This window comes from Entamoeba invadens, assembly GCF_000330505.1.
Source record: "Entamoeba invadens IP1 unplaced genomic scaffold scaff_1105074726303, whole genome shotgun sequence".
Classification (NCBI taxonomy): domain Eukaryota; phylum Evosea; order Mastigamoebida; family Endamoebidae; genus Entamoeba; species Entamoeba invadens.
In genome coordinates, this window is record NW_004191695.1 from 84,909 (window position 1) to 107,283 (window position 22,375).

At 29.5% G+C, this 22,375-nt stretch overlaps 8 protein-coding genes across 8 annotated transcripts; 4 read left to right on the forward strand and 4 right to left on the reverse strand.

The window, feature by feature from the left end:
* Positions 1-2,178: 2,178 nt before the first annotated feature.
* Positions 2,179-2,850, reverse strand: EIN_502410 (hypothetical protein; the record flags this gene model as incomplete). Its single annotated transcript, XM_004183406.1, has 1 exon — positions 2,179-2,850. One exon carries the CDS (start codon positions 2,848-2,850, stop codon positions 2,179-2,181), a length of 672 nt encoding a protein of 223 aa, XP_004183454.1.
* Positions 2,851-2,907: 57 nt separating this feature from the next.
* On the reverse strand, positions 2,908-3,270 carry EIN_502420 (hypothetical protein; the record flags this gene model as incomplete). Its single annotated transcript, XM_004183407.1, has 1 exon — positions 2,908-3,270. One exon carries the CDS (start codon positions 3,268-3,270, stop codon positions 2,908-2,910), a length of 363 nt encoding a protein of 120 aa, XP_004183455.1.
* A 5,826-nt stretch (positions 3,271-9,096) lies between these two features.
* EIN_502430 (hypothetical protein) lies at positions 9,097-9,608 on the forward strand (the record flags this gene model as incomplete). The annotated part of the gene is made up of 3 exons (XM_004183408.1): positions 9,097-9,169; positions 9,219-9,529; positions 9,600-9,608. The coding sequence occupies 3 exons, from the start codon at positions 9,097-9,099 to the stop codon at positions 9,606-9,608; spliced, it is 393 nt and encodes a 130-aa protein (XP_004183456.1).
* Positions 9,609-10,272: 664 nt separating this feature from the next.
* On the reverse strand, positions 10,273-13,065 carry EIN_502440 (hypothetical protein; the record flags this gene model as incomplete). Its single annotated transcript, XM_004183409.1, has 1 exon — positions 10,273-13,065. The coding sequence occupies one exon, from the start codon at positions 13,063-13,065 to the stop codon at positions 10,273-10,275; it is 2,793 nt and encodes a 930-aa protein (XP_004183457.1).
* Positions 13,066-14,480: 1,415 nt separating this feature from the next.
* EIN_502450 (hypothetical protein) lies at positions 14,481-15,239 on the forward strand (the record flags this gene model as incomplete). The annotated part of the gene is made up of 1 exon (XM_004183410.1): positions 14,481-15,239. One exon carries the CDS (start codon positions 14,481-14,483, stop codon positions 15,237-15,239), a length of 759 nt encoding a protein of 252 aa, XP_004183458.1.
* A 1,114-nt stretch (positions 15,240-16,353) lies between these two features.
* On the forward strand, positions 16,354-17,145 carry EIN_502460 (hypothetical protein; the record flags this gene model as incomplete). The annotated part of the gene is made up of 1 exon (XM_004183411.1): positions 16,354-17,145. The coding sequence occupies one exon, from the start codon at positions 16,354-16,356 to the stop codon at positions 17,143-17,145; it is 792 nt and encodes a 263-aa protein (XP_004183459.1).
* Positions 17,146-17,540: 395 nt separating this feature from the next.
* Positions 17,541-19,202, forward strand: EIN_502470 (hypothetical protein; the record flags this gene model as incomplete). Its single annotated transcript, XM_004183412.1, has 1 exon — positions 17,541-19,202. One exon carries the CDS (start codon positions 17,541-17,543, stop codon positions 19,200-19,202), a length of 1,662 nt encoding a protein of 553 aa, XP_004183460.1.
* A 931-nt stretch (positions 19,203-20,133) lies between these two features.
* EIN_502480 (hypothetical protein) lies at positions 20,134-20,955 on the reverse strand (the record flags this gene model as incomplete). The annotated part of the gene is made up of 1 exon (XM_004183413.1): positions 20,134-20,955. The coding sequence occupies one exon, from the start codon at positions 20,953-20,955 to the stop codon at positions 20,134-20,136; it is 822 nt and encodes a 273-aa protein (XP_004183461.1).
* Positions 20,956-22,375: the final 1,420 nt, after the last annotated feature.

Here is a 22,375-nt window from a genome sequence, read left to right on the forward strand (position 1 = left end):
GTATTTTGTAAAATTAAAGGTAAACAAACATTAATTAAGAAACAAGTTAGAATTACTAAAAATGATCTTGACAATAAAGTCAAAAATATAGAGAGTGAAAAGCAAGAACAATTAGTATTATTACTTAATAAAATAGAAGAATTAGAAAACAATCAAAAGAATATGAGAGATGGAATTATAAATAAGATGCTTCCAATATTAGAACATTATATTACTGTTAATAATTTAGATGTTAGTAAATTATTTGATAATTAATATTTATAAATAGATACTTTTATTTTTAACAATTATAGGTTCTGGGATGTCATTCATATACTGTTCCGTCATTTTAAGGAAGATAAAAAATTACATTAATATAAATTTACTATATTTTTATAGTAATATAAATTTACTATAAATATTGATCTATAATTAAATTCAATAGGGAGCTTTGCGTTTAGTTAAAATTATTAGAAAATGGTGTCCCCCTAAATCCACGTCCCTCGCGATTTTAGTTAAAATTATTAGAAAATGGAGGGTGTCCTAAATCCACATATATTATATACTACTAAATAAAAATTATAATTTAAAAATAATAATTTAATTGATTATTATTATGGTGCGCAATCGCAAACCACAAATACCCAAAATACCCCTTTTACATTAAAATTCCATTTGCATAAGCTGTTCATTTTTTCTCAATAATCGCAATCTGCAAATTCCAAAGAACTTGGAGTTTCTTTTGGATATATGCCATTTCGACCAAAAAATCAAAAATCAAAAACAAAATGAAAAAACAATATTCATTATTATTACATTTTTAATTTTAAAAACATTTTCATTACCATAAAGAAAAAAATGCTCATTTCTTCATCTCTTCCCCGTGCCTTCAAAAACTTCATTCTCTTACCACAAAAAATAAAAAAATAATGGCAAAAAAGAAAAAATGAAATAACTTTAAAAATAAAAGGTATTTTTATCTTTTGAAATTGAGATTTATTTTGCAGGTCTCAACTCCGAAATAAAAGACGATAAAAAGTTATCTGACAAATTGCACGAGGACAGAAATTGTTTGTATTCAAGTCAAATACTAACATGCCAAATAACAAAGACAATTTAATTGGGTTCAAGTTGAATTTTCAAAAATGTGATTTTTGAAGCAGTGTGAAGGTTTGTTTTGTTTCGTTTATCAGTCAAAACAATTCCTGTAACACTGAAAACTCTTTCAGAGTCAATGCTTCTGGATTGTGCAGACAAGTGCTTTTTTGACAATTCTTTCAAGTGTGTGAAAGTGCTATATTTTTAATAAGTCAAAGGGTTTTTATGCAATACAGTTTCACAATCAGCCGTCCTTTTGTCTTTAATGTATTCTTTAAGTTCTTTCGTCACTTCGGCAACTTTGGCATCAAACTCTTTTGCATGTTGATTACTCTCATCGGCAGTTAACTGTGTAGAAAATGGAAATTTTGAGACAAGAAATTGAAGAGAGAAGTAGTAATTAATAATAAATAATTTGCAACATTAGATTTAAAAAGTGTTAATTACTGTAAAACCTCTCAAGAGCGGGAATTTTTAGACTGAAACTAAAAATAGAGTACTCTATCCAGTGGTTTTTAATGTTTGATTGGCCAAAAATGCGCGCTCTTGAGAGAACAAAATTACCACACCCGCCCGCTCTTGGGAAGTTTTAGTGTATTGGAAAATTATAAAAGGTTATAAATATTAAACTAAGGACCATGTGTGTAAATAAGGGTTTTAAAAAATGAATTATATTAAAACGTTTTGAAATAAAATTTTTATTTATTTAATTGCAACTTATCACACTTATAAAAAGCATTTTGTTCGACAATGACTTCTTTAGTCAACCCTTCAACTTCAGCAAGATTAGCACATTGAGAAATGGCGTAGTCATGTATTTTTGTCACCGTTGAAGGGAACACGATTTTACTTATGGAATGTACGTTTTTAAAACAACCTACTGTTAACACATTCACTCCCTCTGGAATAACAACTGTTTTTAAAATGACGTTCTCATCTTCTTCTCTAGTATCAAAACCATTTTCGTCTTGTGCTCCATCCAAAATTTGTTCTTCTTGTTTGTAGTGTTCATCGTCAATATAATTATCATACCAACTTCCATATATTTAATGTTAAGTTTCACCAACTGAGTAATTCTGTAAGATGTTCTTTCTTCGAAAATCAAGTCTTTTGGGGGTTTTCAATAACAATCTCTTTAAGATTTCTACAATGATTAAATGCCACTGTTTTGTACAAAGATATTGTTGGTATGTATAGCATAGTGACTTTTGTTAATTCTTTACAATTGGAAACATCAAAGTTTACAGTTGTTTTAGTGATCACTTCAAGTAGTTTTGGACAATTTTCGATACTAATTGAAATATCCTTTTCAGAAAATATCGCAATTTTCTCCACATTGGGACAATTCCAGAAATTGCCCCAATCAATACGAGTCACATTACTTGGTATTTCGATATTCACAATATCCACGTTGCAAAATACCCCACTCCCAATATGGTTACAAAACAAGGGAATAACCCCGTTCGTCAATTCAAAGTCTTTTTTAGTGTACAAATACACTTGACTAGACAATCCACTTTCTTCAAGAATCTCTTTCATAAAACACGCAACTGGCGACTTAATAACTGTTCCCCCGACTGCCGAAATGCGGTTTAAGTTGTTAAAAAAGATGAGACTGTTGAAATACAAATTAACTGGAATAGTAAGAGCCGTGACACCGTCAAGGTTATTGTTATCTTCTATTTCAACAACATTTGATAAATCAGGTCGCTTCAAATTTGTATCTGAAAGTGCGTTATAAGATATTTGAGTGACACTCTTTGGGATGTTCATGTCTTCTAAACCATTAACAGTGCAGAATGCTTGAACGCCATATTCATCTAAAGGAAGTTAAAACGCGTTGATTTGCTGCGAATTATTAAGAAGATTTATATCGTTTTGAGTGATCAATAATTTGTGATGAATTGAATTAAAAGCTTGTGAAGAAGATAAATTGATCAACGTGTTCAAATTTTTAGTCCCTAAATTCTTCACGTATTTGATGCTAAACGCGTCGTAAAAAGAACTTAAACCAACAGACAACACTTCACCTAATGTAATAGCAGACAACTCCACACAACAATAGAAACACTTTTCGCCAATGGTTTTGATATGAGAAATGTCGATTTCTTTTAACTTCACGTCATTCTCAAAACAACTGATCGAAAGCTCTTGTATACTATTACCAAGTACAACAGAAGTAAATGTAGACATACTTTAAACCATAATCTCCCAATGAAATAACAATGCTCAGATCTAAACTTATTGCGTCTTCAGATATATCTTTAAATGCCTTCCCTTTGAGATGTGTCGCTCCTTCGTATTTTTTTGTATTTTATATAATCGCCAATGTTATATGTGACATGTGTAAAAGTCGGGTTAAAAGTCCTCTTTTTGAGGTATTCGGTGTAAGACATTTGATAATCATAAACGTAATGAAAATAGCCGGGAACATATTTGTCGCTTTTCTTGTAATAGTGATACGTCTCGACATTCGAAAAGAAATTAAAGTGTGAGAAGGCAAATTGGGTTGTAATGGAACATTAATGGAATATCTTCGAACTTTTTACACACTTGAATGAGTCGAATAAAATCTTCAATATTTTTAAAGTATTTAGAAATTATCATGAGTGAGTAGCGGTCGAGTTGACTTGGCATCAAGTACTTGTAGTTATTTAAGTTTATTTATTATTGTTTTTTATTTGAAAATCAAGATTCATAAAAATCTCTCATTATTTGTTTGTTGGTTTTAATTATATAAGTTTTTATTGTTTATTAATTTTATAGTTTTTAAATTAACAATTTTTGATTATATGTAATGTTTTTCTATAAAATTTTGAAAGTTATTTATTCAAAAGTGGGACAGTCCCTTCTCACCCTCACACCGTTTACCAAAATAAAACATTTGCCGCGAGTGTTTTTTGAAAAAAAAATCCACTTTTCAGCCACTGTTTGTGCGTCCCTATGTCACCCACTTTCCTTGTCCGTACTGTGTGGACGCGGATGTGGTTCCCCCCGCTTGCGGGGGGGGGGGGGTCAGGGGGAATCCGCGCCACTCTTGACACTTCCAATGTCAAGAATGAAGTGCCCATTTCAACCAAACTATGTTTCAAAAAGTTCCATTTTTTGTTTGTTTTTGTAGCATCGAAAATCATTATGTTTTCTGTACACTCATATTCTGAGTCATTTGAACTACTTTTTGAATCGGTTTGTTGAGAACAAATGCAGCAAGTAATGAGATGGGTGTGATAAATGGTGGTGTCTGTGATAACTATAAGTAAGATGACCCACCACACCGGACTATTCGCGCGTTGTTTGAGCTGTTCAAAACTCACTTTACTCCAAAAATAACATTTAGTACAAAATTAGCTATTTGTTCCAACACAGAAAGCAACATTCGAGTTCACATGTTTAATTTCTAGAAGGTAGCAATTGGTCAGACACTTTTTACACTGATACAAATATTTATCACACACCGCACAATGTTCAGAAATGGAGACGCATGGAACACACTGCATGTTGTTTATAAGGGAATATCCATTTGTCACACATCTCACGCCCATAATCACAACAATACCAATAACAACACATCCTTTTAAGTGTGTTGTCTTGTCAATGAAACGTATTCACTGACGTGAATACGTTTCATTGACAAAATAATTGGTGAAGCACTTTAAACACTCAAAATCACTCAAACACGTTGAACAAGGAATTGGGACACAAAAGATGTGACCCATTTAAGAGAAAGTGGTCTGTTTCACAGACAACACAATGACTTATGTTGTTCATTATTAATTAATGAGCAGTGTGGGGATTCGTTAATCAAAGTAAACTGTTTTTTTAACAATACAAATAAAAAGTATCATAAAATTTAATTAAAAACATAACTAATTCAAATATGAGAGCAATGAAGTCAATATAGCGGACCTGAATATTGATATGATGATGGTCTTTATGGATGATCTAACCTGAATATGTATAATATAATAATAATATAATATAATAATATATAATATAATAATATGATAAAATATGATGATGGTTAACATACATAATAGAACCTGAATATTGATATGATGATGGTTGACATGCATGGACTGAGCTCATTTTTATAAAAATTATTGCCAATTTATAACATAACCAACCAAAAACAAAATTATAAGAATACAATAATTATAATTAAACTTCCACAAGTTGTAAATAACTTTGTTGTGTTGGTATTTTGATATTAAGCACTTTGACAAGTACTGAAGTAATTGACACAGTCACTACAGCTAAGTATGACAATCCAAGAACAAGAAACGAACACATAATTGAAGAGATGATGGAGTGGTATTCGTTTTCTTCTGAATCGATAATGCAACTATTACACAACTCAAACATTTGAAATGAATGCACAAATTGGTGTACACATTGACACATCAAGTACTTATCGTGTTGGTCAATTGTTGTGTCGATACAGCCTTCGTTCTTTATATTAATTTAAATTCTTACAATATATATACTATATTTATATTTATATTATTTACTCAAAAACCGTCTTTTCAAATTGTCGCTTCTACTGTTTTGAATTGAAAGTAAAAGCCACATAAATTGGGCAAAGCATCAAAACGAAAAAAATGCATTTAATATGAAAAATACAACAACGGCGATATCGATAACATCGATCACTTTAAATTAAATATGTTGCTAATAAATTTCTCTTATTGGAAATTGGAGAGCCCCAATGAAGAGCCAGACAAAAAAACACCGCCAATAACAACAAGAGCCAATTAAAGGACATTTCTCCCAACAATTTTTTTTCGCGATGGTGACACTACTGGCGATATTATTTCGTCAAATAACAGCCAAACCTGACTCCTCCAAAGAAACATATCTTGTTGTCTTATTACAGAAGACAATATGAGTCGATTCTATTTTAAAATAATAAAATACTAACAAACAGCTATAAGCACACTAAAAACAAGAAAGAACTTATTGGCGATCAAACTAAAGACGTCGAACCTTGTAATCATCGTTGTATGTATAAGAGCGATTTGGAGTGTTGTTTCGAATTAATATGTTGTCTTACTATCGTAATAATACTATAATAATACATATTACAATAGTATTCTAGTAAATAATAAGAACATTTACAAGAGAAAAGAACAAGAATAAAATAAAAATAGAACATATAGGTATAATAATTTATTATATATTTTCCCTGCTGTTTAAGGGAAGTTTGTTCGATTTTGTATAATTATTTTGTAACTAGAAATCTGTTTCTATAGAAACTATTTATACATAACGTCTTTTTGCAGTTTAGTTATTAGTATTCGTTTTGTTCATTCATTAAATTATAATAAAACTAAAAAATATTTAAAAAAATAATAAAATGAAAAAGAGTAATTTATTAACTTTGATAATCAAAGCATTATTATAACTAAACCATCTATGATATTTTAAATATTGAATATTTTACAATCTAATTGTATCGTATTTTGACAAAAGGACAAATTCGTTTTATCAAACTATTGCTAATGGTTTTGGTTACTAAAATTGATTTATTTTAGATTTGGAGATATAACTTTCTCAAATATAAACTTGTGGACTTTGTGAATCGGGTTGGAATAATAAAAAGATTTTAAGTATAAAAATAATTAAAAAGTAAATAAAAAACTTATTATTGATTTTTATAATTGTTATTTTCTTTTGAATAAATTATAAACCGGTTTTTCTTGATATAAAACTGCTTTTTTTACTACTTTTAATAGTATAAATTATTATATTATAATTGTATTATAAACTGAATATTTGAACGTACGATTTACGAGTAAAGTCAACTTGTGGATTTTAAAGGAAATGATGCGACCCATTGAAGTTTTAATATCAAAAAACGCACAAAACGTTGCAAATCGAAACGGACTGTGAAATTGTGTTGAGTGAAAATGTGACTCATCCAACAACACAAGTCGTTTCTATCGGCAATTTCGTGTTTTCAAATTTGACACTCGAAAAGACAGAAAGTGGGTGTTCACATCATATGGGCAATTTTAGTGCGAGTACAACACCATTAATTGGATTTGACGATAACGACATTCTGTTTTTTGGTAGTTCGAAGGATCTAATTGTATCGTACGATGGAATTAAAGTTGCTTGTGAATTTCTCGAAGAGTCGCAATTTGTGTTAGAAACTTCTTAAATAAGTTGTGAGTGCATTTTCAATGGAGCGTATAGTTATGAGGAATGTGAGAAGGCTGGGGAGGTAGAAAGTCACACGTTAATTTTGGAAGGGAATGTCGTGTACAATCGAATTTACAATTTCAGAGAAACCATCTTCAACAATGGAAGAACACTCACCGAAAATGTTGAATGCGAAGTGTGTAAAATTGAATTTTTTAATTTATTATTAAATTTTATTTAATATGAGATGAAATGGATGTTGCGGCTAACAGTGAAGTGGCACTACATGGATCTTTGACAACGAAAATTGTCACCATGAGTGACTATTTTCATATTTTTACACTTACAACATTTTGAACACTGAAAAGCTTATTTTAAACGCAATTTTGAAAGTTTCTGGAAATTCAACGAAAATCGGGGAGCTTCAAAATATGAAGGCAAATAGATTGCAAAACAACTTGGATATATTGGCATTGAAATTGTGTTGAACAAGGTGTTGTCGTTAAGCACGAAAAACGACATTTATATTGGATTGAGTGAAGGAGAACACAATATCATTTGATGCTAATTCTGTGATTTTAGGTAACGAAATTGTCAAATTGGGAAACGTTTTTGTGACACAAGGAATTAATGCAGATAACATGAGCCAACTTTCTATAGTGTCAATATTTAAAATACCAAGAGAGTTCTTATTATAATCACAACCAACAGAAAATCTGCTTGTAATTCCACAAGTACCAACTTCGTATGGTGTCACTGGAGTTTATTCAATAATTTAAAAAGGTTATTTACAACTTGTGGAAGTTTAATTATAATTATTGTATTCTTATAATTTTGTTTTTGGTTGGTTATGTTATAAATTGGCAATAATTTTTATAAAAATGAGCTCAGTCCATGCATGTCAACCATCATCATATCAATATTCAGGTTCTATTATGTATGTTAACCATCATCATATTTTATCATATTATTATATTATATATTATTATATTATATTATTATTATATTATACATATTCAGGTTAGATCATCCATAAAGACCATCATCATATCAATATTCAGGTCCGCTATATTGACTTCATTGCTCTCATATTTGAATTAGTTATGTTTTTAATTTTAGTTATATTTGAAATTTAAAATTATGGGATTACATTATTATATAGTATTGTATTGTTAATAAATAAATAATAAATAAATAATTAATAATTAATAAATAATTAATAATTAATTAATAATTGATAATTATTTTAATAATTTATATTAAATTCTTTTAATTGTTTTAATTAAATTTTATAATACTTTTTTTATTGTATTGTTAAAAAAATTTACTTTTATTAATTATAGTGCATTAATATTTTTTTATCTTTGAAGCAATTAAAAGAAAGTTGAATGAATTAAAAGACAGAACAACTAAAAACAAGAAGAAAATAGTAGATTTGGAACAACAAGTGCAAGATATTAAATATAGATTAGTTGGGACTTCAAATATCGACAAAACTAAGGTCATCAAGAGAGACAACCAAATTGTTGATTTGGAGAAAACGGTTGTAGCGTTGAAAGAACAGAACACTCAACTTGATGCTGCTAATAAGGATATAAAAAAGCAATTGAAGACGCTTCGAAGATTGAGAAATATAAATCACAGATTAAGGCACTTGAAGCACAAAAGAAGATGGCTTTAAACAACAAAACTAATGAAAAAGACTGCCTCAACTTCTCAACCAATCTGATAGAAGAAAGAATGTGGAAGACCAAGTCAAAACAATAAATGCACAATTCTCGTCACTTAAAGTCCAAGTCAGTGCACCAGCTTCTGTTGCTCAAGAAGAAGAGAAGAACATGTTGAATGCAATAATAACTTAAATTCAAGCCAAACTCGATGAAGAAAGACAGAAGGCTGATAGTGCAGATGCATTTTGAAAGGCTGCTGATAGCAAATTACAGGAAGTCCAGTTCAACTTAGATGAAGCAAATAACACTAAAGAAAAATTGACCAAAAAGCGAATGACTTGACAGTCCAATTTGATCAACTCACTGATGAGAAGAAGAAGAATAATGAGAAGGATTTGGAGGAAATGGACAAGATGGTCAACGACTTGAATGCTGATGTCGACATGGCACATAAGCAACTTGACACTGCAAATGATGACAAAGATGGCAATGAAGCGATAAAACAGAAATACCAAGACAAACTGAAAAGTGTTAGAACTGAACTTTATCAAGTAAACAAAGACCACACTAAGACCCAATTAATTAAAGGCAAGTACGAGAAGGATATTGCTGAAATCATAAGGTTCATTTGCTCGGCAAATGTTTGTTTGCCCAACTGTATTCCAAAACTAAATAATCAATAACACAACCAATGACATACATAAAATTTAGACCATTTGACCAATCATTTTCAAACATCTAAAAGTGAATAAATACAGTTGATTTGGTAATAAATTTGAACAAAATAATAAGAAAATATTGTTAACAAACTTCAAGTAAAGTTATCAGTCTTTTTGAAAATCAATGACTTGATAAACTGGCTGTCTAAAACTCCACGATTTTCTTTCCTCGAAGCTCACGAAGCAGCTTATTTCTTTGATTTTCGTTGTTTTACATTTTCAGTTATAGCTGTTTAATTCATTGTCGTATTTGATCATTTAATGTGTGTTCGGTAACATGTTTTTGAATATATCAATATTATTTTTGTTTACATCGAGTACCAAATAAATCGTTTTATTCGTTGATGAAAAAAAGCTTAGCTTCTATGTTTTTGGGTTGTAAAAAAATCAACCAGTCATATTCGATAAATAAGGTTAACAGAATAAATCAGGTTTCCGGACTGACTTTAATCCTAATATAAAATATCCAATTTTCACTTCCTAAGGATAATATAAACAATTTGTATTTAAATTTGTTCTTTTATTAAACAATAAAAATGTTTTTATATTTAAACTATCTATATTCCACAAAAATAATAAGCAAAATGTCTTTCAGGTATAAAGTTAATTAAAAACGCACAAAAATATAACTTGTTAATCAAATGATTAAAATTTAATCAACACAATTATTTAAATCCATTTAAAAACAATTGGGTGTGTTGATTTTGGAAAAACATAGGTCGTGTTTGCCCAAACCCAAATGCTCGATTTTGTTGAGCATATTGGTCGTTCTGTGGCAATAACTGTTTGTTTTCAATGATATGAACATTTTCACAATTATCAAGTTGAACATTTTCATTTACTTTTATAGCAACAGAACACTCTTTACAATGCTCTAATACTACATGTGAAGTCTCACTTTCAATATTCAAAACAATATTTTCGCAGTGTTCACACTTCATTCCTTGAGCATTAACGTTTTGTTTTTCTTTAAAATCAGTGATATTTCTCTCAATCAATTCTTCTGAACATAGAGAATATAAATTCCGAGGGATGTGCGAATTGTCAATTTCCATCTTAACAACGGCATCTTTTTCAGAAAACTGTTGACCACTAAAATTGTTAATTGTTGTGTTTTTAATTATCAACATTTCTATTATGTTTCCAATTTGAAAATTAAGTGTTATAGATGAGTCGTACATTGAAATCGACCTATTGGCGCTATCCAACATAAAACCCAAATCTGTACACTTCTTAAATATGACATTGGGTGCGCCAAGTAGAATAAGGCCTCCCGGTGTTGGATTAATGTAATTCACAAGTTCATAAGTCCCACAAACGACACTGCGCAAATTCGATAAACTCCCGCAGTAATTTTCAATTTTAACAGAGTTTAAAATATCAATTTTTTGAATCAAATGAATTGACTTTCTGGGCGAACAAACACAATTTTTTAATAAAAAATTTGGATGGTCGATCACTACATCCTTTAAGTTGACAGTTTCAGTTTTTGTGTCCAAGTTGCCCATGTTATTATTGGTCATTCTTGAATATAATGAGACTAATTTATCTTTAGCCGTATTGTATTCTTCATAAGTCATCATCTCAGTGACACAAACATTATCTTTATTGCTACTTTGAACTTTGTGAAAAATTGAATTGAGTTCTGATGGGAATTTAAAGGTTGAATTATTCGAAACAACACAATTTTTTATTGAGTCAAAATTGCCAACAAATTGAATGTTTTTAGAACTGTTAAGTGAAAGTGTTTCCAACTTGTTTGCTTCAAACAAAAATTCACAATTGTCGCAGTAATCAACTTTCAGAGTCGTACAATTTTCGAACGTATTTTTGAATACAAAATTGTTCATGTTAAATAAAAACACATTTTTTGTTTCTTTAAAACTTATTGGGATGAAGTCTTTGATTGAACAGAGTGTTATATTCTCTGCACTGATTTGATGTGAACTTGTCAGTTTTGATTTGTTCACAATCAAATTAATTACTTTGCTTGATACCGTTGGTTTGACACAATCATCAAGTGTTAATGAATTGATAACATTTTGTGTTGTCACACTTATATTTTGGCAACCTTTAAAATGCAATTTCAAGTCTTTGTCGTTCAAAAACACGAAATTTGTATTTGTGAACATATTAAAAGAAAAATCGTTGTGTTCTTCAGCGTCGATTGTCACCGTGCAATTATTCAATTGAATCATATTAATATCATTGGCACAGTTTTTATTCACAAAAACGTCACAGTTGTTTGTGAATTCCAAATTTAACTTCTTCAACTGTTTTAACATCATAAAGTCAATTTCCTTTCTCAAATTTTTAATTGACATTTCTTCAACACAAACAAATGGAAAATTTGGTATACTTTCCCACACCTTTTTATCACCTTTTCTGGTAGTTTTTACTTCACAAGCAAAGTTTTCAAGTGTGACCTTTTTTACTGAAGGACACGTGTTAGAAAATGTTATTTGCGTATTGACACTGATCACTTCTTTCACATTTAATATCTTTGGTAGTGTAAACTCGTTAGTATTATTACCCATTTCCATTTCGTTTCGTGGTTCTATGTATTCTATTTTCAAGACTTCAATTGTGTTATCCAACTGCATTTGTGACATATCAATTCCATTGCCAACAAACTCTATTTGTGTCGGGTAACAATTACGAATGACACTTTCAAGTTTAGTCGTCTCTATCAATTTTCTAAATCCTGTTGTGTTGACTGTCACTAAACCGTTGTTACAGATTGGACGGAATGTGTCTAATACATCTAAAAATATCGTCGAAGTGTAATTCTTGCAGTTTGGCGTGAGACTGACATATTGATCAAATCCCTTTTCATCAGACCAATCTATGTATATCTCACAGGAAAGTGTTTTAACGGCTTCGTTAATTTTCTCAAACATTTCAGAAGTTTCGTCTCGATCCCCCATATATGTCGTGTAACTCTTAAATGGTTGGAAGAACAAAAATGCCGTTTTAAACAACTTGTGTTGAACTTTAATGTCAACAGATTCTTTTATATACAAGAGAAAGTTGTAAAATGTTCGGACTGTCATTTTGACTTTGGTAACATTGGAGTCGACTACAATTTTAAATATTTGTGAAAATATTTCTGGATTAATTTCAACGCTTTCCATCAAAATGAATGTGGTAAATTTACTACAAAATTCTGATGTTATCCAATCACTCGTTTCCTCATATGATACCAAGTAATTTCTTATGAAAGTGGCTTTATTCAAAAGTTCTTTTGAAATATTAAATGAGTTGCAGTTGATGGTGTCAGTCGTGTGAATAGAACAAAATTTTTCAATGTCCTCTTTTGCAGTAAACCATGGATTTACTTTTAAACAAGAAATTGATTCACAAGCTTTGTGATTCACTTGAACAAAGTTTGCAACGTCTATCATCGTTGGAAGATGGAGGGAGACTTGTGCCAAATAAAACATTTCAAGGTGTTGCATTTTGTATTTAAATAAAATGAGTTTGTTTATATATCAAATAAAAATCATTTGCTCTTGTTATTACGAAGAAATATAATCATATTTAAAATATTATATTATCGAATTATTAACATTTTTATTAGACATAACTATTTACATTATTCAATTAAAGTCATTCTTCAAACCTTGTTTTTTGTCCTGCGTTGTCCCCAATTTTATATATTTAATTACTAAATATATCGGGAAATTTTTCGAAACAAAATAATCATTGTTTCAGTTTTTTACCGTTTTTAAAGATTCATAACCTAATTCCCAATTTTTAAAATATTTTTATTGGAAATAAAATTTAAAAACACACATAATGGTCGTCGAAAAGTAACCCAATAAACAATTCTTTTCAAAAATATATTTCAGATCAGCTCTTTTATAACATCCTGCAATGATAATTTAATATATATGATGGAATATAATGAAAGGTCAATAAGTTAACGCAAAAAGTTAGTTTGGGTTGATAAGAAGTATTCACACATTAAGAAAAAAATAACATAATGCAAAAAACATTTTAAATTAGAAAATGGGTAAAATTCATATGTTAATTTGTTGAATTGTCGGACTCTTTTTTGTGTTTTTTCTGGTTTAGAATTTCTGGTGCTATGTAAATTGGTGTTCAAACACCCTTTGTGAATGTCACATTGGTTATCGGCACGTTGATTGTTTCATCACCACTTTCAATTGACTTCGTAACAAGTGCTTTTGTTGTGTTTATCTTTGTTGTGTAATTCAATGTCAAAAACAGTTCAAATTTTGATTCACACCCTTTATGGAGCGGCACAACACTCGGAATGATTTAAAGTGAAAACAGTTTAACATATGCTTCCATAGACTTCTGCACCTTCATCTAACGTTCACTTGGATTGCCAACATATTAGAAATGTCGCGTCTCTTCACAATTTGATTTCTTCAATGTAAATATTACAATCAACTATTATTGTGTTCACAACGACACCACCACGAAGACTCACACATTTCACATTCGTTTTATATTAAAAGTGGTAACTTTTGCCTCCAATGATTTCATTGAAGATCTTTTGACAAAATACTGAACAAAATACAACCAATTCAACAACCGGTGTGATGACTAAAACAATTGATGAATTAAAAAATACCCACCACACTGGGTTCAAGTTGGAATATTATTTACTTATTATACAACAAAATATTTAATATATTGATAATACTTTAATTATAATTTGTAAAATCTTAAAACCTACAGATAAACACTTCATTGAACTTCTTATTGTATTTTTATCGTAAAACCCATATTTATGACCCCCACAAAAACGGGATAATTTCAATAATATTTATTTCGAACATTTCGTAAAAATAGAAAAACAGTAAATGGTATAAAAAGAATAAGGACGAGAAAAAAACATCAAATGAGTTGCTTGAAGATTAACACTGAGTTGTGCAGAGGATGCGGTATGTGTGCACGTGACTGCATAACACAGTGTCTCAAAGTGGAAAACCACAAGATCACGATTGTGGAAGAAGAAGCTTCAAACTGCTTTAAATGTGGACACTGTGCTTCAATTTGTAAAAGCAAAGCAATCACTCTCTTCGAAAAACCACTTGAAAACGTTCCAGAAGGACATAAAGATGTCATAGACGCTATTAAAACAAGAAGATCAACAAGATCTTTTAAAGGCCCAATCCCCAAAGAAGAGTTGACTGAACTTATCAATCTGACAAGATTCTCCCCTTCCGCCAAGAATTGGAGACCAATCAAATATCTTGTAATAAATGAGCCAAAGCTAACAGATGTAATTAAAAAATTAAATGAAGTAGCATTGCAGATTCCAGAAATCGTTAATATCTTTGGTAACTTTTTGAGTGTCGATTTGATCGTCAGAAAGGCTCCACATGTTGTTATTGCTTACGTCGACGACTCTCAAAACGTTTGGGCAAATGATGACGGAACTATTGCTTTAACCCAACTTGAACTTGCAGCAACCAACAAAGGGTATGGCTCTCTTTGGTGTGGCTTGTTAAAGTTCATGTTTTCGTTCAATGAGTGTCTTGATATTGTTGGACTGAAAGGAAAGAAAGTGGTTGGGTGTTTAGCTATGGGTGTTCCTTTATACCACTACACCAGTCAAGTACCACGAGAGGATGTCCCTATCATCTTTTTGGAGTAAGTAGAGTGCTTCTTTAATTTCTGGGTCAAATATTAATAGTATAATAACTATAATTTTATTAAATAGATAACAAACAAATATTAAATAGAAAACAATTGAAAAAATGATATTTTATATGAAATTTTTTATGTTAAAAACTTAAACATCTTAATGATTATAGTACTTATTTATTATTAAATTATAATTATTAACTACAATAAAAAATAGAAATTATAAATTAAAATTATAATTATAATTATTTTATAGTTTTTTTTTATTATTTTAATATTATATATAGAAATGTTTTTTCAAAAATGAAAAATAAAGTCAAATAATAAACAGAAAGTTACAATGATGGAAAGAATGAAAAGACAAACAAGAATGAGTGAAAAAGGCAAAAGGCGGTTTATAAGGGAGCGTCTAATAATCAAAACACAATGGACTCAATCATCGAAGAAGAATATCAATACCCCTTTGAGCTTCTTATTGCTATCCAAATGAACTTTGGAAAGAAAATTCCTCTTCAAATCATCAGAGACACACTTACAAGAAACAACAACGATCTTTTTATTTCACTCAAAGAAATAAATATGTCTATGTCTAAAATTCAACAGAGAAAAGTTGCTGTTTTTGAGGAATAAATTGATCGGTTTTTTCACATCCTTTTTTAAAAAACAGTAGTTTATGTATAATATGTTTATCAATATTTTAACTATTATATTAATTTAATTATTTTAATTAAAATAACTATTAGCAATTCAAACAGTTCAAATACATAATAAATTGTTTTTAAAATATAATAAACTAATATGGTTGTTTCTTTTGTTCATTAAAACTAAGACCAGAAGATCCATTCTATTACATTTAAAAGATTCCAGAAATAGAAGTCTTATCCGACATAATGGGCCTCTAAATTTATATTGATTATCATTGCGATTATCTTCCACCATTTACCGTGTTTTTTTCAAATAAATATGTAAATGTGTTTTTTTTATCAATTTACTTTTGATTGACATTAATAATATAATTATAAATTAATTTTTTGAACTTAATATAAAATAATTATAACGAATATTTGATTTACTAAATTAAACTAATAAAAAAGTCTATGGTAACTTTAGATTCATTTCACATAATGATTGTCTCAAAATACTTTATGTCGTTTTCCGACTTTGTCAATTTAGAAATAGTTTGCAAGAAGTTTAAAGGGAATATGGAAAAGTTCCATTTTAACCCAATTCCACTGACGAACAAAACAATAAAACATTTCCCATCCATTGAAACTCTCAATTTATGGAGCGAAAAAGATGAGACATTTGGAAATCACATCAAAACTATAATTCCTAAAAAGATGGTCTTTTCTGAAATATTAAAGTCGTTTTACCGTGTTAGAGTTTTCTATCCAATTACATACCAAGACTACTTGTTAAACATTAAAGGCGTGTTTATGTTCTTCAATGTTTGTTACACACAAGACAACAAAAACAGTTTTGGTAAAGTAATACCACAAAGTGTTACTTCACTTAACTTAAACTGCTATTACAACGACAATACTTTGAAATCAATAGACATCCCAAATCAAGTCTCTTTTATTGGAGGAAGTTGTTTTTATAGTTGCCAAAACCTTGTAAGAGTGGTGTTACCAAACAATCTTCGAGTGTTGCAACCGTATACATTTTGTCAATGCAACTCTCTTATTGATATCAATATTCCAAATAGAGTCGTTTCAATTGGAAATAGCTGCTTCTACAATTGTAAGAAACTTGAAAGTGTAACATTGGGTAACTGTGTTACCAGTGTTGGTCAACAATGTTTTTATTGTTGCAAAAATTTAACAAAAATCAACACCAACAACAGTATTGTGGAAATAGGGTTTGAAGCGTTCAAATATTGCGATAAACTGGAGAATAATAAAATGCTAAAATGAGTTATTAATGTTATACATTTTCACCAATAATCAATATTATTAAAATTGATAACTAAGTTAGGCAATATACTATAGTCTGTCTTAAAACGTTGTCTGCTTGTAAAATGTTGTCCATTTGAAAAAAATACACAAAATAAGTTTAAAAATTTGGGAATTAGAAAAAAATGTTGAAAAGCAAGTAAAAATTATGAAACGATGTTTTGGGAGTGTTTAGAACTGTTTCCCGAAATATTCCAGTTTTAATGGTTCAAAAACTCCTGTACAACTTTGGAGAGCGGACAACGTTTTCAGACTGACTATATTCATGTTTTTTAAAAAAAAGATGTCAAGATTCAAACCATACTATTTTTATTTGATTTTGAGTTTATAAACATTTGTAAAATAACAAATACAAAATGCAACAACTTGATGGATATCATATCATGATTGTTTCAAAGTACTTTTCGACAATTCTTGACTTCATCAAATTGCAATTTGTTTGTAAAAAGTTTTACAACAACATGGAGAAGTTCCATTACAATCCTGTAACATTAACAAACAAAACTGTCAGCTATTTTCCCCATCTTGAAACTTTACACCTATATAGTAGATGCAGCCAGACATTTGGTAAAAAATACATATATTTAAAAAGATGGGACAAACCGCTTCTTTCTGAAGTGAAACGATCTTTTTATAAAACAGTCGTCTGGTTTCGAGTACCTTATGAAAATACGCTTGATCCAGCATACGCCACTTTTGACTTTAAAAATGTGAGTTGTACTCCTTTAACAATGCAGATATGTAATGGAGAAATTCCTCCCATTGTGAATTCCTTAAAAAAGGAATGTTTTGTTAACAACACCAAAACAGGACTTTTTAGAATTCCAAACCACATAACATCTCTTGGGAAAAAGTGTTTTTACAGCAGTAAAGCAACTTCTTTTTCACTTCCCACAACACTTAAAAAGATCAAATATTATTGTTTCTCATTGTGTTCATTGACTTCCATATCAATTCCTGACAGTGTCATTACTATAGGAAATTCGTGTTTTTATATGTGTTCAAATCTAGTTAACGTCACTCTTCCCGAGAGTTTATATCAACTTGGCGACTATTTTTTTAATTATTGCACTTCATTGAAAACAGTAAAAATTCCACCAACTGTGTCTGTGTTATGTTACAAATGTTTTGAACACTGTTCTTCACTTTCATCTATTAATATACCAAATGGGGTATTATCTATTGAAAAATCGTGTTTTAGTTATTGCACTTCACTTAGTCAAATTTCACTTCCAAATACAGTTAACAACATTGGTGGTGGGTGTTTCAAAGGATGTTCTTCTTTGACTTCAGTAGAACTTCCCCTGTTAATTGCATCACTTGATAGTGAAGTATTCCAAAATTGTAGTAAACTGCCATACATTCATATACCAGGAAATGTGAAAGTTATTAAAAAACACTGCTTTGATTGTTGTGGTAAATTAAGTCAAATTGAATTTTGTCACTCTATTACTGCGTTTGAAGAAAGTTGTTTTAATGGTTGTTGTGCTTTAACGGAATTGGAACTGCCCAAAACTGTTATTCGAATTTCAAATAATATGTTTGCACACTGCTTAAATATCAAAAATGTCATATTAAGTGATAATATTGTAGAAATACCAAATTATTGTTTTAATCAGTGTTCTTCACTTGTAGAAATACACATTCCTACTAAATGTGAAAAAGTTGGAGAATATTCATTTTCCTTGTGTATTTCATTACAACACGTCAGTATTCCAGACAGTGTCACTTCTATTGGAAATTATTGTTTTTATAATTGTGTTGAATTAAAATCTGTTACATTGCCTTGCAAGATTTTGAAACTTGGGGAGAATTGTTTTGAATCATGTAGTCAACTTTATAATGTCCAAAATTTGAATAAAATTGGTTCTTTTGATAAAAATGCATTTGTGGGATGCTACTCTTTTGATATAAGTCAATACACCAAACAAAAAAAGGCTGAAAAAGGATGTTCAGATAAACAGAAAAAGGGAAAGAAAGGGGAGAATACATCTAAAAAAGGAAATAAAAAACACTAAAAGTGATTTTCTTTTGTTTTTATAAGAATACTATAATAATATATTGATATGTTTAAATTATTAATATTCTATTTAATTATATTTTAATTATTATTATTTAATTAAAAAAACTGGAAAACATCAAATGTTAAAAGTCTGTATTCACAATAGGAAGAGTGAGGTTATTTATATTATATTTTACAAAAAAAGTCTGTTGTCAAAACCCCAAACAGTCAAACAATTTAAGGTATTGTTCATATACCAAAATGCGTCGAAGTTTAGAGAATTTAAAGATTAGAATTTCTCACACGACTTGTAAAATAAACTCAACATAATAATAGACAAAGTTTATTTTTTTTTCATTTGGTATTTTCCTAAAATGTGTTTTTATATTTAAAATTATAATATTTAATGTGTTAATAGTAAGTATGGACATAGTGATAGAATAAAGGAAAGTTAACGAAAAACGTTCTTTGTGAATTAGGGACGTCCTCCCGCTATTTAAAAATGTCCCCTCTGTGTATAAAAACGTCCTTTGAATTATTTTTGTGTCTGAAGGGTTTTAAAACTACAGTCAAAGGCGTCTATTTGTCGTGAATTCGACAAAAAAAATAATTTATTTGTAATAAACGAGTGAATTTTTTAAAAAATTCTTTTTTATATTGAAATTTATTTTTATAAAAAAATTCTTTTTAATTCAACAAAAGTTACAAATAGGAGAATAAAAATAAATTAATTGTCGTAAACCATAATGATTGGCCAGTTGCACGACAAATAGACTTGTTCGAAAATTAAGATTAAGACAAATAGAGCCTTTTACTGTTGTCAACAAACTGTTTATGTTATAACTTGACAATTAATATTTTTAAATGCGTTTTTTTTTGATTTAGTTGGTTCTGACAAACAAAAAATGATAGTCATAATAATCATTTAAGATCCACATTACTTATACTTATTTAGGTATTTTCCCGTTCCTTCCGAAGTGCTGCGAAACGACGTTCAATTCAACGTTTGTTCTATTGACGTACCTACAAATGACATGGGCAGTACAATCTTCTGAGTCGTGGTAATTTGAATATTTGAGACCACGCAAAAACAGCTCTGTCTCACTTTTCGACCGAAGAACACCAAACGCTCCCCAAATGTATTTATTCACATATGATATATCATCTGTGTATAACTTTCCATAATCATTCTCGATAGTCGAAATTTTAGAGAAGCACCTTTTGTTCTCGTTCTTGTTTCTTTCCATCAACTCTTTGATTGCTGAGAATGTGTAACTTTCATACGTTTGATCATCCTCTGCCATCAAATAATAATCTGCGGGATGTGTTTTTATGGAGTGGTGTAGTGCAGATCTGAACAAGTAATTGACTGTCATGTATTTCCTAAATATCTGCTCACTCCAAACTGGCGCACCTATTCGACTGTAATGTGTGGAATAATATTCGTTTCCCCATTCACATGGAATTGCTCCCTCCTTTAATGGGAAATGAGGCCAATAGGTTATAACAGGTATGTTTGGAAATTCGACCTTCATAATCTGTGTGACTTTTTCTAAATCAGGGTAATCGCAATCTTCCAAACACCCCTTTACAAAGTAAAAGTTGCTTATCTCCAAATCAGGAGGCATGTTTTTGAAAGCTGCAAACAAGTCCTTCATTGTACGTAAAAGCGCTTTTGACATCACCCCTTCCTTGGGAGCTGTCACTAACACTATAGTTAGCGTGTGCGATGTTGCAAGGGGAATGAGAACAAAGACAAACACAAGCATTTGGAATTTGTATTTATTTTTTCCTTGTTAGTTGCTATTACTTATTGTTTACTATTATTATATGTTTACCATATATTTAAGTACCTTTCTAAATAATTGTTTACAAATATAAACAATATCGACTATTTTAATCCCAGTCTCTATAACAAATTATATATGGTTTATTTTACTTATATTTTACTATAACATTTTGGAAACTTTGGATATACACACAAATTTGTCGACAATGACAAATAACTGGTTTTTTATTGTGAAAAGATTTTTTCTTATTATTTCGTATTTTTGACTGTATTGAAATTATAGTTTTATTAATAAATTAACTACAACTAGGCAATGTTGGAGTTATATTTAAATTACAACACCCTTTTCAAAACCCTATTTATATAATTTTAATATACAGTTGACCAAGTAATTATCAGAGATTAAATAATTGTCAGAACGGTGTATTTCCCTTTGATTGGCTTGAAAATAACGGGTTTTTAAAAGGTGAAAAAAAGGCACACTAAAAAATCGTTAGTAACTAAATTTATTTTTATAATAGTTCTTAATTAAACTTTTGAAACCATTTATTTTACTTCTTACAATTATTTAATCTCCGACTATTTTTTACTGTACAGTTGGGCAAACAAACCTTCGCCCAGGAAATTAACCTTAGCCCAAAGAAAAACTAATTATTTTCTATTATTATATTAAAATAATAAACTATACATATATAAAAGTCAATTTTATAAAAAATTTGTTCTTTTATTAAAAACCCGTTTTTTTAAAGAAAAATATAGGAATTTCTTTGGGCTAAGGTTCATTTTCCCTACTGTAGTTATAAAGTCTGTTTTTATTTAACGATATTCTAAAAATATAACAAAGAAAAGAACTAGACCGAAAACATTAAACTATAATTTACTATACTCGATATAGAAAAAAAAACCATTAAATATTAATAAAATTGTCATTCATTAAAATTAATGATAAAGCAATCCTTATCATTAACTTTTTTCCAAATCACTTGTTGTCGTTTTCAATTCGACCCAAATGATAATTTGACATGTCTACTCTATAAAATATGACAACATATTCATTTTGAATAATAAATCATATTATAATATGATAATATTATAAATAAAAGAAAAAACCCAATACAGTGCTTATTGGCAGAATATCCCAAATTATTGGATGCGCCAAATCTTTTTAGGCCACAAAATCGGGTCGCAACTCTTAAAAATAGAGCATTTTATAAATAAACAGACAAATTTTATTTTTTTCTGAACAAATAAATTGTTAAATATTATTCAATTAATTAACAGATCAATTCCAAAATTACATCATGTTAAAAATACGACATCTAGATTATTTTTAGAAATACGAACTGTAACTAAACAATTTTAACCTTAGAACGCTGATTCAAATCCACCTTTTTCTATCC